The 18577-nt window shown below is 32.8% G+C and overlaps 1 protein-coding gene across 1 annotated transcript in view; it reads left to right on the forward strand.

Annotated features, from left to right (window-relative positions):
* LOC124531350 (protein Wnt-10a) overlaps nucleotides 1-18577 on the forward strand; it is a 43363-nt gene that overhangs the window by 13025 nt on the left and 11761 nt on the right. The window contains exon 3 of the mRNA XM_047105886.1: nucleotides 11394-11680. Coding sequence (XP_046961842.1) covers nucleotides 11394-11680 — 287 coding nt within the window. The remainder of the gene's footprint in view (nucleotides 1-11393; nucleotides 11681-18577) is intronic.

The raw sequence follows: 18577 nt of genomic DNA on the forward strand, positions 1-18577 counted from the left end.
ATTTCACGCTACGTGTGGGTCCGTCCGGGCGAGCCTGCCCCGCGCCCCGCCGACTTTACCAATTAATATTTTAACTGGAATTGTCTGAACTCAAAGTAACTGGATTCTCCTCGTACTTGTACAGATGCACAAATTTTATTTTGACCTTTTATACCATGAGGTGAAACGTTCAAAGTAAATCTTTAATGTGACGTGAATTGTTACACAAACAATAAAACATAAAGTCGACAAGGATTACCTTTATATGTGTTACCAGTTCCATTGTTCAATGGATTGAACACTATTAGTATTGGTAATACTCCGTAACGACACCTTCCGGCCCTTCAACGACACGATTCCGTTTAAATTGAAAAATAATGAAAAAATAGCGTAGCTAAACTCTTAAACATCTTTCTTAACATGCCTTTTGTTAGAGTCCCGATTGAAACGTCGTCGGATGAACGAAACCAAAAAAAAACGAAGAACAAATCAAGAGAGGCTTTTAACTAGGATAATGGCGATCAATGATCGTCGAAGAAAGATAATAATGAATTCGGACCGTTGGATTTTTTTAGCCGATCGTGTAGATACATCGATGAAAGAACTGGAAGGATGGAATTCAGGATAGACGGCAGGATTCGTTTCGCTTCCACGTGATCGTCCACACGTTGTTAGCGCTTGTATTGTACGTGACGCTGGTACAATGTGGACGATTTTATGACCTTTGTCGAGCTAATGAGACGATTGTTGGAAAATGTTTTCGCCTCGAGCGTTAATAGTCGTCGATGGGAAGTCAGATAAGAGCACATGTCAGACGACGAGTCTAATGTCGACGGTATGACATGAGAGAATGGCGCTCCGTGCCAGTCAGGGTGGCGAGTTGGCGCGCATGCCTCGATACAAATCTGACGGCGGCGCGAGCGCACGTGACCTGAATACGCGAGCCGGATGTTTTATAAAAACGTGACATTTATTGGCATTTTATATCAACCACGTGTCAACAGGTGACGAAGTAGCGACGGCAAAATATGATTATGATGCCGCAAAAACGAGATGTTTCGTTATAAGCCCACTTATCTGTCGGCATGTCGTGGGAACTTTTTCAGGACAAATTGACATCTTCTTTATATAAACGTGCAATAGTTATTCTGTTCGATTCCGAGCTGTTCATTTTTGTGTCAGCAGCTTTAATTACGTTAAAATTAAAAAAGATATGCAATCAACGCCCTAAAATAACATGTTAAGGGCTTAAATAAGAAGTAGACGTGTCGAAATGTGTATACGGCGACTTAGCCCGACCATCTAATGGGCATGATAAAATCTCAATCGGTGTTGTATGTGCTTCTTCAGACCGTTCTGAGCTGTGAGAAACAATACAAAAGAGGTCCCATAAAAATATGAATTTGTCCAAAATACACCACTACCCCGCACTTCATTTCGGACGTGACGTGTAGTGGTTTTTTTATTTAGCTTTGTTCCGTGGGATTAAGGCCGCTTTTGAGGGTTAATTAACTCGAGCGCAGTGATGTTGCAGAAATTTTGAATCGCTTACTTAAGTAAAATAAATAACTTATTTTTCACGAGCTTTTTTTTCGCTATTACGTTCCCATCATCTTTATCCGTGGTCACCCAAATCTCATACGACTTATATTATATGTTAAATCTTATTGTTTAAGTAAGGTAACGTACTGACAATATTAAATTGACACCAATGATATTAAGTGTGATTAATGGAGTTTAATAGCGTTTCTATTATAGTTATTACTACTATTTAATTTATTAGTAAATACATTTTTTTAAGTTATTGTAATTTGCTAAGTCTCTTCACTTTTTTATTAAATTTATTTTACTGCGTATTACTAACGTGATGAATTATACTTACTGATGAACTTCTTAATTATAATAATTATTACGTTATTTTTTAAATGAAATGTAGTAAATAAATAATAGTAGTATTTTAGTATTATAAAATTACCTGCATAGGTATTATACCTATAAATACTTGTTGTGACCGTCTTAAAGGGCCGCACACTTTATATTAAATATAAATATTACTTAAGTTATTAATTTCGGGATATTTACCATGTTTTTTATTTTTGTTCGGTGGAGCTCGATATTTCGACATTATCTACGTGAATATATCGTGAACCAGAAAAAATAAAAAACACGGTAAATAACCCGAAATGAATAACTTTAATAATAGAAATAACCATGTTAATTTAAAATCTTATAAATAAATATGTTTTTTATGTATAACGTGTGAAGTGTCGAGATGGCCCAGTGGTGAACGCGTGCATCTTAACCGATGATTGTGGGTTCAAATCCAGGCAAGCACCGCTGATTAATGTGCTTAATTTGTCTTTATAATACATCTCGTGCTTAGCGGTGAAGGAAAACATCGTGAAGAAAGCTGCATGTGACAAATTTCATAGAAATTCTGCCACATGTGTATTCCACCAACCTGCATTGGAACAGCGTGGGGAATATGTTCCAAAACCTTCTCCTCAAAGGGAGAGGAGGCCTTTAGCCCTGCAGTGGGAATTTACAGGCTGTTGTTGTGTGAAGTGTAGTGACTGGTGATGGTCCCTAAATAAATGGTATTACTTAACGAGTAAAGTCAAGTTAAAATATCTAATTTACATAAGCAACTCAAAGACCTGTAACCGTGGTTTGTATATGGTTTCGGCGATTAGCGATTCGCAACGCCCAGGTAACTTACAAGCTTTAATTGGACCAAAACCTTTTCTTAGCTTAAATTCTAATTAATGGAGGTTTTAACGATGCGAATATGATGCTTAATTTTTTTTCATCAATTAAACCTTGTAAATTATTTACTATTTTTACTTCATACTTTACTTTAAAATAATCAATTTGTATTGTATTTAATTATCCATTGATAATTGATTGAATATGCGTTTGTAGAAATAAATCCATTAGTAACAACGTTTATAATAAACAATACACGTATTAGGTAAGCCCAATACAATTAAATATGTCTATGTTTTTATACAAAATAACCCTTATATACATATGCATAATGTTCATTTTATTTCTGACGATAAACTGGTTTAAACTATTATATTATTTACAGATGACACTTTTAGTAAAATCATTTTAATTCAAACTTAGGAGCAAAGACTCACTGCAAGAAATTACTGTATATACTTTACTTATTAATTTATAATATATGAGCTATTTTCAACCGACTTCCAAAAGGAGGAGGTTATCAATTCGTCTGTACTTTTTTTTTTTTTTTTTTTTTTTTTTATGTTTGTTACCTCATAACTTTTTACTTATTTTTTTTTTCCGATGATGGAATCCATGTGAAAACGACATAAGTCTTAAATTTGCATTATGTATATGCGCGACAAATAGGTGAATAACTGAAAATCACGTTAACCAATTTTGATAATTCTTTCTTATTATAAAATATATACTTCAAGGGTAATTTGGTGAAACTTTGGTAAGGTTCTGAGCACAGGATCCATGACAAAGTAACGGAACGGAAGGGAACGGAACAATTCTGAGGAGCACGTTAGCGATACTCGGTCGAATCTTTTATTTATAGGTTATTTGGATATTTGAGTCACCTTCCGTAATGTGGTTATGTTTATGTAATTATCATAGTCGAATATTATAATCAACTAGCTACCCACCCCGGCTTCGCACGGGTGCAATACTGATACTAAATATACTACAGAATTTGTTTATATACGACATCACATCGTAAACTTCTAAAATTATCAGTGTTTCTTTACTATATTGTTCATGTATTATATACACAAACCTTCCCCTTGAATGACACTATCTTTTAAAAAAAACCGCATCAAAATCCGTTGCGTAGATTTAAAGATATAGGGACAGAGAAAGCGACTTTGTTTTATACTATGTAGTGATGGAACTCCTATACGGCTCGCAGTTAGGGTGCGATATGGGGCAGAATTTCTTACTATCTTTAATCAAATTTTGTGTATGTGATGTGATGTCATATGATGTACGAAATATAGTTTTAGATTACAGCTCTTTCGAGGGATCCTTGTAGTTTACGCCGCGTGACGTATTAAATCCGCATTTTCGAAAGTCTATTTTTGCTTTATTCGCAAGTTTCCTTTGAAATTGTCCTCGAAGTAGTTTCTGACTCATATAAACGGAACGCTTAATCTATCCATATTAAAAAAAATTAGTTAGTCAACATCAGCTTCACTTAAAATCAAAAAATAAATAAAATTTTAACAAAAAGAAAAACCGACTTCAAACAAAACACTATTTTGAAACAAATAAAAATGTACTAAAAAGTAATAAAAATAATTGAATATTTAACATATTTTTGAGAGTCCTCCTAGGTAAAATGAAATAAAAATATTAGACTACTTAAAAGTCGATTTACGATTATATAATGTAGTTATAATTATTGCTATATTTGGAGTCGGTGTCAGCCAACCTACACTATATCTGTCAAAAAACAATACGAGAATACTTTAAGAAATATGTTTCTTACAAATTACCTTTTATACGATATTATACTGGGTCAATCAAGAGGCTCGTATCGCTTCTTTCTTTTGATTGTTGAATCGTGTACCCGTGGCTGACACCGGCTCCAAATATAACAATAACTATAACTACGTTATATAATCGTAAATCGACTTTTAAGTAGTCTAATATTTTTATTTCATTTTACCTAGGAGGACTCTCAAAAATATGTTAAATATTCAATTATTTTTATTACTTTTTAGTACATTTTTATTTGTTTCAAAATAGTGTTTTGTTTGAAGTCGGTTTTTCTTTTTGTTAAAATTTTATTTATTTCTTATTAGTCGCAAAAAATGACGATTTGATGTTAAGTGGTAAGTACGATCACGAGACATTCTATAAAAAGTATCAACCTCTTCTGACCCCGTATATGTTTAAGATTATCAGCTTCAAGAATTGCTGATTGTGATGGTACATACCCAAAAGATTTCCACAGTCTTACCACCAGTGAGTTATCTGCCTAAAAACAATCATAAAACCCAAAGTGTTACGTCTCATGTATCCGTAATTACAAACGATTGGATTTCGTAATAAATACATTTCTAATGATACGATACTATTTAAACAAACAACCAGGGAGGTCTTAATAAACTACATCAAAATAAAACAAAAATTCTAACAAGAATATATTTACCATATAAAGTGAAATTCGTTTGCGAAATCAGCAAAGTAAACGTGTGTTCATTCATTTTTGGCACCAAATTTATAGCCCTTAGAGCTGGAAGCGAGAATCGTAACGAAAAACTACTTTACAATAACAAAGAGGAGAATCGTAAATTAGCGAGATGTTCGCGAGCGTGGGCGCGACAGCGGCACAGCAGCGCGCCTCAAAAACCATGTTACACGACACGGAAAAAGCGACCACCGCCGGGGCTATCGGAAAAACCAATCAATATGCGCATCCCATTAAATAAATGTCCACATTCGACTATACATTTTTAAATAAAGAATCGAACATGAAAATAAAACGTTCAATATGATAATTAAAATTTGTATTTACTTAGGAGCGATGTAAGTTTTTTTTGCTGTCCGGCGCCCAGTTGCCGTACATGGCCCGCATGGTGATTTGCCAATTTAATCCGCGATTCGAGGAACCGAGGTGGCGCTGCGGTCTTGACGCGCTCTCCACTCACCTGTACACTAGAATAGCGTTACTTGTTTTTGTTCTCGACTGTCCACCGATACCGAACGACGTCTAAAACGTCAATACGCCCAAATATGAGAACGTACATGAAGTATTACACCTAAACATTATGTTAAAAGCACGTTATTTATCATTCGTTCGAAATTATACGAGGACAAAATTTCACTTGCAGAAATCGTGTCGTAAATCGGCAGCAGTTTTTCGTTCACAACTTTTATCGAAAATAATTACATGTCATGCATTATTGAAGCGTATGCGAGCAAAAAGGACGGGGCCACAAGTGTAAGGGAAGAATTTAAAATCTGTCACCCGTTCGAAATTCAGGGCATTCGATAAAAAAAAAGTTACAAATGAATAATGGAATTCATTAGAGTATTTAAAAGCGATCGAGCGATTTTGAGCCTTATTCATTTTAATGATAAAATGATACGATAAATCGGTTATAGCTTAATTATTTATTGGAAGATGTTGTTGATGTATATTTCTTTATTATACACAGATAACGTTGCAAACAGCAAACTTAACTGCGCAAGTAATTTGATGTGTACAAAGGCTTATCCCAATAGGGAATCTCTTCAAGCCTTTGATCTACGGAGAGGAGGTAGACTAAAAATACTTGTATAAACTATTACCAAATTTAAAATAAACAACAAATTCTATGAGATAAAATAAAGTACATAAATATATATATATATAACAAATTAATAAAGATACAATGTATTCGTAAAAAATAAGCTTCTCTAGGGTTACAACAGCCACTATAACGCGAGCTGTGTCTGCGACTTCATGCTCATTTTAATTTTACAAAAAGTTATCATTGTTAATCCTCGTTACATTAGCTATCTGCGAGTGAAGGTTCCGTCAAAATTGGTCCAGCCGTTCCAGAGATTAGCCAGACCAAAGACTTGAAAAAATTGTAAAAAAATATGTTGTTGGTGTATGTACCGTGTACACATACATATGCAATTACTGAAAAGCGGTTATTTATTACAAACGGACACTTCAATTTTATTATATGTATGTATAGATAATAACAGGTAGAACAATGATGATAGGTAGAACTTATTTCACATATAATTTGCGTTTACACGCATTATTAGTGTGTATTGTGTGTGTGTCTGGGGATTTTTTGTTATTCCTTTTTAATACTGTTATATTTAAAAAAAGTCGCACATACATAATGTAGCTATTACATTAATTAGTCCAAACAGATATTTAATTGTCATTTTGTTTTACCCGAAATCATTAGTGATTATGTAAGGTACACGATTATATTATAATCCAGGTCAGTAACCAATAATCGATGCGAAAATATCTCAGCATAACAATGACAAGCAGATTTTAAACCTAACAAGAAAAACTCATAACGGTGTTCGTAACAGTTTTAACTTCAACAATAGATTTGTACTGAGAGACTAAAGCACTTAACTTTGGAATTCCTTAAGCTATCAGCTACTATACAACACCAGCACAGTTAACAACAGCCTGTAAATCTCCTACTGATGGGCTAAGATCCTCCGTCCTATCCCATTGGAGAGAAGGTTTGCAACATATTCCATCACGCCGTTTCAATACGTGTTGGTGGAATACACTAGTGGCAGAATTTCTATGAAATTAGACACGTATTTAGTGTGCAGGTATTTTCACGATGTTTTTCTTCACCGACGTTCCCTAGATTGATGTGACATAATGAAATTTAGACAAGCTAACAATCCATATTATATTTGCATATATATATATGAAAGTACTCACAAACTAAAGCACACAAAATATTTCGCAATTATTCGTGGTAGCTGAAACTCTGAACTAAAACGAATGAATACCAACGAGTTGGTAAAACCCAGCCTTATTAAGAAACAATGTATCAGTGAATAAATATATTAAATCATACGATTAAGGATATTGTAAATACAATACTTGTTTTTATTATATTAAATTAAACGGTAATAAATAATTGAATACGTCGAATAATTCTTCCATCTGTTTCAAATAATAGCGACAATACATAAAGTATCAATTCACACTGGTATACATCACATTTAGTTTACGATTTTAATACACAAACATATTATCCTTTAACGAGCAGCATAAACAAGCAATTAAATTATCACACAATAAAGAGACGCCGATCAATACGATCACGCAATTCTAGAGACAAATAAATTGAGATTAAATAAACGTCATTGGTTTATAATCAATTTGATAAGTAAACATTTTAATAAAAAAAAGAACGACTTTAAACAAAATTATTTAAAGTTAAATTATTATGAACTGAAAAGTAAAGAAATAATGATTACATTTTCAAGATATATTTTAGACAAACTAGCTTTCAAACAAAAAAAATAGCAGGCAAGCCAAAAAATATGAGGTTTAAAAAAAAAAACAAAATACAGACAAATTGATAACCTCCTTCTTTTTGAAGTCGGTTACAAATAATTTTCCATAAGAGAACTATTATGATTAAAATAAAAAAAATAGTCAAATTTTCATAATTATACAACAATACCTTGTAACGATAAATATCCTTAAGCAAATTACATAAGTATTATCTTACGAATCATATTTGACGAATATTGTAAACGGTTAAGTTTATTTACTAAACTCTTTTGTTATAGTCAAGAAAAAAAAAGAACAAATCCTCCAACGCCTAATTCGTCACACGCTAGATTCTCGTAGCGTATAACCTGCCCTTGTCTTGGTATCGTCAAACTCGATATTATAAATCGTATCGTATCTGTTTCATCGCGTCTCCAACGATCGACAAATATAAATTTGTCACCGGTCACTGGAAAAAGCCGGGCAAGTTTATAAATAAACAATAACATTACCCTACTTGGCTTGCACACCGTAACATTCGTCCGACTGTAGTCAATTCCGATTGATAGTGTAGCGGGTCGTTTATATCGAACGACTTATTGGCTAGCTTTAATGATTTAGAACCAATATAATATAAACTATCACTCGTTTACATCTCGAACGATTCCGTTGTTAAGTGAAAATTCATACGATCGACTTAAATCTTTTAAGAATTTAAATAAGGAAACTAAATTGTGACACGGAATAGGTCCCCTATTCATTGGCTCGTTACTGAGTTCAGATTTACGTCGAAGGTTTTTCTTGATTAAAACTATGCTAATTGATTTCTCGTAAAAGTGCTACATATATAAAGGGGCCTTGCATTATAAGGACGTATTAATTCATCTGACGAACGATCAGTCCAGAGATAATGGTTGATTTATAATGATTATCATATTATTATACGTGAATCATTCTAAATCATGCGCTGTTCGTTTTTGCGAGGTTGGCCGATCTAAAACCGAGACGGATATATTTTAAAAGTTTTATACATTTTCATGCGCTTACAGATGCGCGTGACAAAAAGTTTTGCGTTGATTTGTTTCAACGATATTTTGCAACAAAATATGGATGTCATCGTTAAATTGTGAACATATATTGTGCTAGAAATAAATGTTTAAATTTAAATTATACCTACATGTTCTATAAGCCAACGTCAGGTGTATACTTTGAGATAGAACTGTAACGGCCATAAATTTCCTACTGCTGAGATAAGGCCTCCCCTTCCATTAACGAAAGGGTTTGGAACATATTCCACCACGCTGTTCCAATGCGGGTTGGTGGAATGCACATAAGGCAGGATTTCGATGAAATTATACACATGCAGGTTGCCTCATGATTTTCTTTACCGCCGAACACAAGATGAATTATAAACACAAATTAAGCACATATACATATAGTAGTTCTTGCCTGGGTTAACCTGTAATCATCGGTTAAGACGCACGCGTTCTAACCACTGGGCCATCTCAGCTCAGATAGAACTGACTACTGACACTGATCTCATATTCTACCGCCAAAGAGCAATCAGTATTCTTATGATTAGGTTTGAGGAGTGATTGAGCCAAAGTATCTAAAGGAACATATCTTAATTCCCTAGGTCAGTGACCCTGTAAGGGATGGTTAATATTTCTCAGAGTGCCAATGTTTATTGGCAGTAATCACTTATCATATGGTGGACCATTTGTGAGCCTTTCTACCAATTTTATATAAAATAATAAGTCGAGTCGATTAACGAAGATTTTAACTAATAAAAACAGATGAGTGGAATGAAGTGTCATATTAAATGTTTTTAAGGGCCTCTTAAATCATTATAAGGATAACTCGTCTTTTTACAGAATCAAATATCAAAAATAAAATAGTCATTATTTCAATCAGCGGTATCTCCTTCTCAATTAGGCTCTGCACCCACTAATCTCTACAGATAACGTAGCAGTATTAACCACTTGCCACAATCGAATTAATTTAATCGATTCTTATTCGATTCATCGACTAAGTCAGATAATATTGGGTAGGTATCGTGAGAAAATTTCAATGTAATAAAACGGTTCGATTTGACAAACTAAAAACAATTGACCATTCACTTTGAAATTGAATATTAAAAGGGCTGTTCTTCCTTTGAGGAGAAAGAAGGTTTAGAGCTTATTCTACTAAGCTGCTCCCATGCAGATAATTTCAGAAGAAGTGGTAGGTAACTTAATTAAGTGAAGTTGATATAAGGCGGTAGAATTACTGTTGGGTGGTACCCTCTTATAGTACAGTATTGGCAGTCTTGCCAGCACTATAAAACTTATTATAAATATGGTGACCTCCGTGATCGAGTAGTGTATGTATACACTACTCGATCACGGAGGTTTTCATGAGTTCGCCACTCCGAGGTCCCGGGTTCGATTCGCGGCCTAGTCGATGTAGAATAAGTTCATTAGTTGTCTATGTTGTCTTGGGTCAGGGTGTTTTTGGTACCGTCGGTACTTCTGATTTTCCATAACACAAGTGCTTTAGCTACTTGCATTGGAATCAGAGTAATATGTGATGTCGTCCAATATTTATTTATTATTTATTTAAGTCTACACTGTACATTAAATGTAGCTGATTTCAACACCCAGTCAAAGTACCGCTAATAAAACACAAGTATGTATATTAGAACGTTAATCTATCTTAGGTGACTGCGTAATTACAACACAATAATTGCCCATTGAACGAGTATAGCTTTTAAAATCGCAACGATGTCTACGACACAGCGATCCATTGAGTTCGATACAATGAAATAGCAGGAATAGCGCATTATTAGCCCGACTAACTTACAGCCGAATACAATTAACTAAGTACGGGTCGCATCCGACCGATGTCGAATGCAAATCGCTATCTTTATGGTTAAAAGATTACATTGTTCGAGTCCAATAGCTTATCTTTGCATCTCGAATGGTTCTATTTAATTTATTGCAATAAAATAGATAAATGGAGATCGCGACGTCCGCGTTCCGGAGATCGGAGCGGTGAACGAGAAAGCATAGCTGATATTATAACAGATGCGTCGCGATGATAACGTGGGGCAAGACATCGTTTCGCATTCGATTCTATAAGCGTGTAATTATTTTTTGTAGAAAACTTATCTTATCTTTTCACTTGATATTTATATCAATATGTTTTTAAAGTGTTTAATTGCAAAAAAATTTTTTTTTTTTTATGTACAGTCAGAATAAGAAAACCTTCGTCAGTTTTCAAATTCATTCCTTTATCAAGTCTTAAGCTCTTAGTACCTTTTGAATCTAAACATCAAATAATTGCGACGCAATATGTTATTGTCAATCGGTAAAGCAAAATATCGTTCATACTGAGCACACTAAAATAGATCTTAAGGTTATTTAAGTAATTAATTATTCAACAGGTTTCCGTGAGACAGCCTTCCTGTACGCGTTGACAGCAGCGGGAGTGGCACACTCTATTGCACGCGCCTGCGCACAAGGCCGCTTGCTCTCTTGTGGCTGCGACCCTCTCGGCTATCGTGCCTCCCATGACCGAGGGCGAGCTAGAGCGAACAAGTGGGAATGGAGCGGTTGCTCCCATAACTTGGCGTATGGTGTCGAATTCTCGAAGAAGTTTCTGGACATCCGAGAGCAAGTTGATGATCTACAGTCGAAGATAAACGTGCATAACAACAACGCTGGGAGATCTGTAAGTTAATTTATATACCTTATATAATCTATGATAAAATTAAAATCTGTGAAAATCTGTGTCTCGACAATAACTCAGCTGTCCGATGAGATTCGAAAATTTCATGAGAACCTTTTTTTGTGCTCTGCAGTTAATAATAATAAATAAATAATAAATATGAAACATCACATACATTACTCTGATCCCAATGTAGCTGAAGCACTTGTAATATATATTTTCTATATTAATATTATAAATGTGAAAATAACTCTGTTTATCTGTCTGTCGCTCTTTCACGACCAAACCGGTGAACCGAATTTGATGAAATTTGATGTGAACCAAACTTGAACTTCAAGGAAGGCTACATTTTTTGCCTATTCCTTGACTAATCAATTCCCTTAAACGCGAGCGAAGCCGCAGGCGACATCTAGTACCTTATATAATAAAATTTTATTCTAGTACCTTATATAATACATTTTTATATCGTTTCATAAACTTTTTAATCTTTTTTTCTTAACAAAGATCAAGATTCCTGGACGTTGGCATAAACTATAACGGAAAGGTTTATTTATGTTGCTAACGCGACAATTTTAATAATACTTCCAGCCCAGCTCACTTCTTTAAATTATACAAAGAAAATTCAAATATAGAAAGAAAAATAGAAAGAAAATGATTTCATTTTAATTCTTTAAGACATTCTTTATATTTCACTACTACGATCTCAGAAGCAATTTTAATTAGATATTTTGTAAGGAAATAATTTTTTTATTAAAAATAAAGTACAATATATTCAGTAAATACTCTTTTATACAGATAATACATTAATTAATTAATAACAATTACATTTTATATATCCTGCATTAAAATCATCGTTTAGATACAAATTTTACTTATTATACGCAATTCGAATTTTTACATCCAACTTTTTATCAAAAATATCGTCACTTAATGTGTTTTACTAAAAGCTTTAAACGATTATAGCATTATATAAAAATTCCTGTGAACACAGGATAAGTGTCCTATATCCTGGTTAGTTTACTTTATAAAAAAAAAAGTAATTCCCGACTTTTAATCCACGGCTCTTATCAATGAAATTGACTGTAACTGAGCAATAAATGTATGTAATTAAATTAATTTGTTTTATACTTTTTGAAATTGGAAAAAAAAGCGCTTTTAAATTTCTTTATTCGAAATACAAATTTTATGGAAATTATCGAAAAACGTTGTCTGAAACGAGGGTTGATCTGAAGGAGTTTTGATGTCATCAGACAGAAGGGAACGACAAAGAGTGAAATGACGTCACTTGAAGCTGACGACTCTTCAATGTCTTTATTAGATGCAGCACTGCATAACATCAGTTTGATCATCGAAGGGGTGAATACGTAATGAACGTTCAAACTTTTGATGTCTCAAACTAGAATTAACTTAATTAATAAATTGAACGAATGAATTAATAGAAAAGATATTTTTAATTTCGAACGCATGCGTATTTTTGGCGAGGTGTCAATTTGAATAAGTTTAACAGAAATTTATTTATAAAATTATAACAGGTATAAAACAGAGAAGGGCATATTTTTGCAATATCTCTCATAGTTACGATGACAGAAGTTTTAACAAGTATATATATTGTCTTAGTAGTCGAATGATGATATTTCAAGACTTCTTTTACGTGCTCTCTAAGTGTCAACAAGTATATATAGTGTATTAGTAGTCGTATATACAAATACATACGTCACTTTTATAATCCAATAGAGTGATGATATGGAGGCACGATAGTGTAATTTCCAATTTCCACCAACTTCCAAACTTCGTCTTGAGAATGAGGATTTCTCCGTAAAAAATTCTCAAAAAACAAATTCAATACGTACTATATACAATACATTATATAGAATTTAAGTCCTGGACTCATTAAAATACAAGTATAAGCTGTCTATATGATATACGAACAAGATTTACTGTAAGTTTTGAAAAAAATCTTCAATCTCATCAATGAACGTTCTAATTTTCTAATTAGCAAATTTACAAATTTAAAAACTACCTAAGTTAATTTTCTACTAACTAGCCAAATGGACTTAATAAATTTTTGAAATGCCGAGAGAGAATTATTTAATCCAACGTACCAAAATAAAAATAAAAGTACTTACGTGTGACCATGCAGTTATCACAACATAAATCTTTATTCTTGAATATAAACATGAATAAAACTATTTTGATTTTATTAAACCACAGTTAAAGCATACAAACTAATGATGTTGTAGAATTAATGAAATTCCTTTATCAATATTCATATAATTTGACCTGTGATTTTGGAACTAATTAACCTTTTATGACTTCAAGTGGGACGATGGTATGTCCAAGGTGTTTCGAATAGCCGTTAGGGATGTGAAATGAGTTAAAATACATATTTAGTTCGATTTGAAGCGCCGTAAATGGGCGGGGTATGGTAATGACCCTTGTGGGTGGTCCGTTGATGCATCGGCATAAAGTTATAACGTAAAATATAAATAGAAAACTAGCTACGGACGTAACGTGACTAGCTTTTTGCTTCAAACAACGGACCTTTTATTTCGAATATAAATTACGAGAGTGTAATTAAAAATACATAATTATCTTTGGTAGTGTAGTACTCGTCTTTTGTCGGTAAATTAACCGTATCATCAATGGTTTTAAAGCTCCTTGAAGACACAAATATTAAAAGTAATTCAAGTATCTCATTCGTTTTCCTACATCTCATGAGTGCCGCTCAAGTTTTTTGCTAATTGTTTATTTACGAAGCGATATTATATGCGTTTAACAACATTGAATGCATACCATAATACGGCAGCGAATGTAAAATTCATGTGTGACCTGACAAAAAATAACTGAGTCTCGTAAAATAAAAATAATTATTATCAAAAGTTATACATTAATAAAATATCCCATATGTGTAAAACGTGCGCAAATATTGTAAACATCTTTTAAATTACCGGTAAAAGAAATAGGCAAGAGTAAGTCGGCCCACGAAAAATAAAAGGTTCTGTGACGTAAAAGAACATTCTAAAATTCCATGTTGTAATAAATAATATCTTCCGAACCGATGTTGGTCATTATGGAAATTTTCAATCGAGAATAAAAAGTACACAAATACAAATGCAGTCTATTGTAACTGAAAAATCTCGCGGAGTTACTTAGTTTACGAAGCTTAGGAATATAATAAATATAAATTAATATATCATAATTTTATTTTTGAAGGTTCCCATTCCACGGAATCCTACTCGTTACGGAGATAGGCAGAAAGCAATATGGAACTTAGTATTAAACCGACTGAAACTAGTAGAACGAGAGAATACATCTCCTTTATATTCAATTGCGTGCGAGTTTTACGAAGATACTCTACAAATGATAATATATACGCTTAATTAAATTAAAACAATGTTATTTAAGTACTTTATAAGGGTATAACTATATTTAAGTACGTATTTTATCGAGAGATATATTAAGTATATAATTATATATTCTTCATTAATAAATTTCACACTAGCGAAGCAAGTCACTATATATTAAAAAACAAAAGGGTTTTTGCTAATTGAGGTAATTAATTCAGTCTAAAATGACGCAAGTTGATCTAGAATTTCCCTATTTATTCTTGCTTTGTGACTTCCCAGTTTTATACTTTAGAAAATAAAAGGCGTAACCGATTACAGGGAAACTGCAAATTGTATACTTGTCTTGAAAAATGTAAGGAAACATACAGAAAAATTAAATGCTGTTAAACTTTTTTTTATGGTATAGGTTGGCGGACGAGCATATGGGCCACCTGATGGTTAGTGGTCTCCATCACCCATAGACAATGACGCTGTAATAAATATTAACTATTCTTTACATCGTCAATGTGCCACCAACCTTGGGAATTGAGATGTTATGTCCCTGGTGCCTGTAGTTACACTGACTCACTCACCCTTCAAACCGGAACACAACAATACTGACTACTGTTATTTGGCTAAAATATATATTTTCCCAAAGATAGCGCCAAAAGCGAATCATACAAACGTAATATATAAGTTATCTGTTCCTATGCTGTAAGTCCCGTTAAATTATACTTAAATATTTCCAAAGGAAATCAAAGAAATTAAGGAATAATTGAAAAAAGTTATCCGTTTTAATTCTCAGACTAAATACCACCTGTACTGTATTTGTTATACAAGTCATAAAATCAGTAGGTATATATTGCAGATATATAATTAAATATTATAATCTTCGTTCACTCGTAGTGGGCTCTCCCCTTCCTGGGTGGTGGTAGTATGTACATCTATACATATTTGTAATATTAAAATAGCCTTTTCTTACTCAATGCATATGTATGTATAATTGGTTACACGTTACGTATACCAAAATAACCTTTTTTACAACTTTTGTCTTTTTGGTTGTTCCGGTTAATCTCTGGAACAGCTGAACCGATTTTGACGGGACTTTCACAGGCAGATAACTGATATAGTAAGGAGTACCTTAGTTAATTTTTTTTTTTTGTTAAATTCAAACTCGTAAAAAATCACGGACACAGCTAGATGATAATAATACTAAAAGTCACCATATACTTAAGAACTAATAATATCATTTTATTCATTTTAAAAATACTATGTATTTATTTATAAACAAACAATGTTATTCCCTACATATAAATTTGCAATAATAAATAAAGATTTAAGGAGTCAACCGTACTAATATTATCGACTGTTGACTGTGTGGCCGTCACATAAACATGCCAGGGAGTGATTTGTCAGCTTACAAATCTACCGTCCGACTATCATCGTCGACCGACAGCTAAGCCAAAATACTTGCTCCGCGGTACCGGATTACTTTGAATTATTTAATAGGCCTTCCGCCTAATAATAATAATGTCATAGAGATCTTAAACACGACATCGCCAAATAACACGTGCGTTTGATGAAATTATAACGAAAGGAATATCACCCTAAAGTCAATGCCGTAAGAATGATTGTTCCTTTTGTTAATTCATAGAAACGTTGGTGGTTATTATATTCCTGTCCGTAACAAAATCTGACATTAAAGCCGCATACCATGTCTCGCGCTTGGTTATTAGGATTTACGATTAATTCAATTTAATTCGAGTTGGATGGTTTTTTATAATACGAACACAAATGTTGGTACAAATTGTTTAATTTGTTATTCGTTTATAGTAGTTAATTATAAGGTTGGAGTCGGGTGTTTATATTGGTGCTTTGTTTAAACGCGTCTGGTGACATTTATAGCTATATTTAATTTAATTGTACTTTAATATTGCAGTGTAAAAATGTTGGTATTATTTAAATTTCAATAGTTGTTTTCGTCTATTTAATTGGCTCGTTGATTCAACAAATCAGATTCAAAGATCCTGTATTGTTAATCCCGAATCGATCCGATAATCTCTCATCCCCTGTTTTACCCCCATTAGAGGTGGTGTGTCAGAAAATCCGGTCTTAACAGATACCTACAACTTACAAGGACCCTACCTGATAAAATTCAAGTTTGTAGGTGTTATAGTTTCGGAGATCACTTGACTAATCAGTGAGCGGTATTTCGCTTTTATTTATATAAATTTAGGTATTGGATTACTTTTGTCAAGAAATTCCCAAATGTAGTTTAGTCCTCGTAGTGGGGACCTTCCATGTCACCATCCTATTCGATAAAGAGTGAGCAAGGAAGAGCACCTGTGCTTGCGCAAATGGTTCGCACTATTGTGCACAGTGCCAAAATCGGCCTGAAGAACCCCATCATCTTCATTTTCAGGGAGATTTCTTCTCATTTCCAGATCTACGTTAACCCTTATATATTTAAATGATAGCTCTAAACTATACAACAATACCAAATATAACTCTTTAACAGCACATAATGAACAGATGTTTTAAATTAACTTGTAAAATTAACAAACAAAAAATTACCTATTTAATAATATATTTAAAAGGCATCAAGATTTAAAACCGTGTAAATATTTCCTCTATATAATTAGATAATCCTCGTAAAATGTATTTCATAGCCGTCTATGGTGGCAACAAATTAGCTTATTTAGTATTGTTAATTAACGAATGACAGCCTTTTAAACGGTAGCTAAAATAACGACATTAGGCAACCTCGCTTCATAGTAATATTAAAATTAAAATTATGTTTGTTTTATGGAAAATAAACATTTTATATAGAATTCAACACGCATATAATAAAGTTAATTTGATTCTCGTTTTAAAACAAAATGTTACACCTATTTAAATAAATAGCCATACTAATTCTTAAAATTCATATGTTGACATATATTTATTATTATTTTTTGATAAGACTACATCGTCTGTCGTCCGTACAAAATATAAAATTATTATGTATAACAAAACAAACCAGTTGATTAATAGTTAATATGTGCTAAAAAAATATATTAATTATATATTCTAGAATAATAATTCCTGATCAAACGTTCATAAGAAAGAAATTAGTTTACTTATATTGTGTTAAGAATATATGCAGATTATAATTATTAATAAATAACTACTGTAATCTATAATATACTAGTAATATGTAATAGCGTCCCATAATACTCTAGTTAGTTGGTTTTGTTTAATTAGAAAGCGGGCAACACTGGACTGCTTAATTAGTTCATTTCATAATTTACTATTAACACGTATTTTATTTTGACATTTAACGACTCCCACTGTGGTCGCTATAAAATAAAGTCAAAACTTACGATAGGAATACAATGTTGCTTCAACGTTATTTAACGATCTATACTATTTTATGCGTTCTACCGATTGCCTAGGGATATTATTGATATATCGCTGTTGATATTAAAATATAGATAAGCATATACAATATTGTTACGTTTTAAAAGGTCACATGTGGATTTTATCTCTGTGTAAGATTTATATTTTAAATGTTCGTTTGATATAATTGTAATTT

Source organism: Vanessa cardui, chromosome 7 (genome assembly GCF_905220365.1).
Source record: "Vanessa cardui chromosome 7, ilVanCard2.1, whole genome shotgun sequence".
Lineage (NCBI taxonomy): Eukaryota > Metazoa > Arthropoda > Insecta > Lepidoptera > Nymphalidae > Vanessa > Vanessa cardui.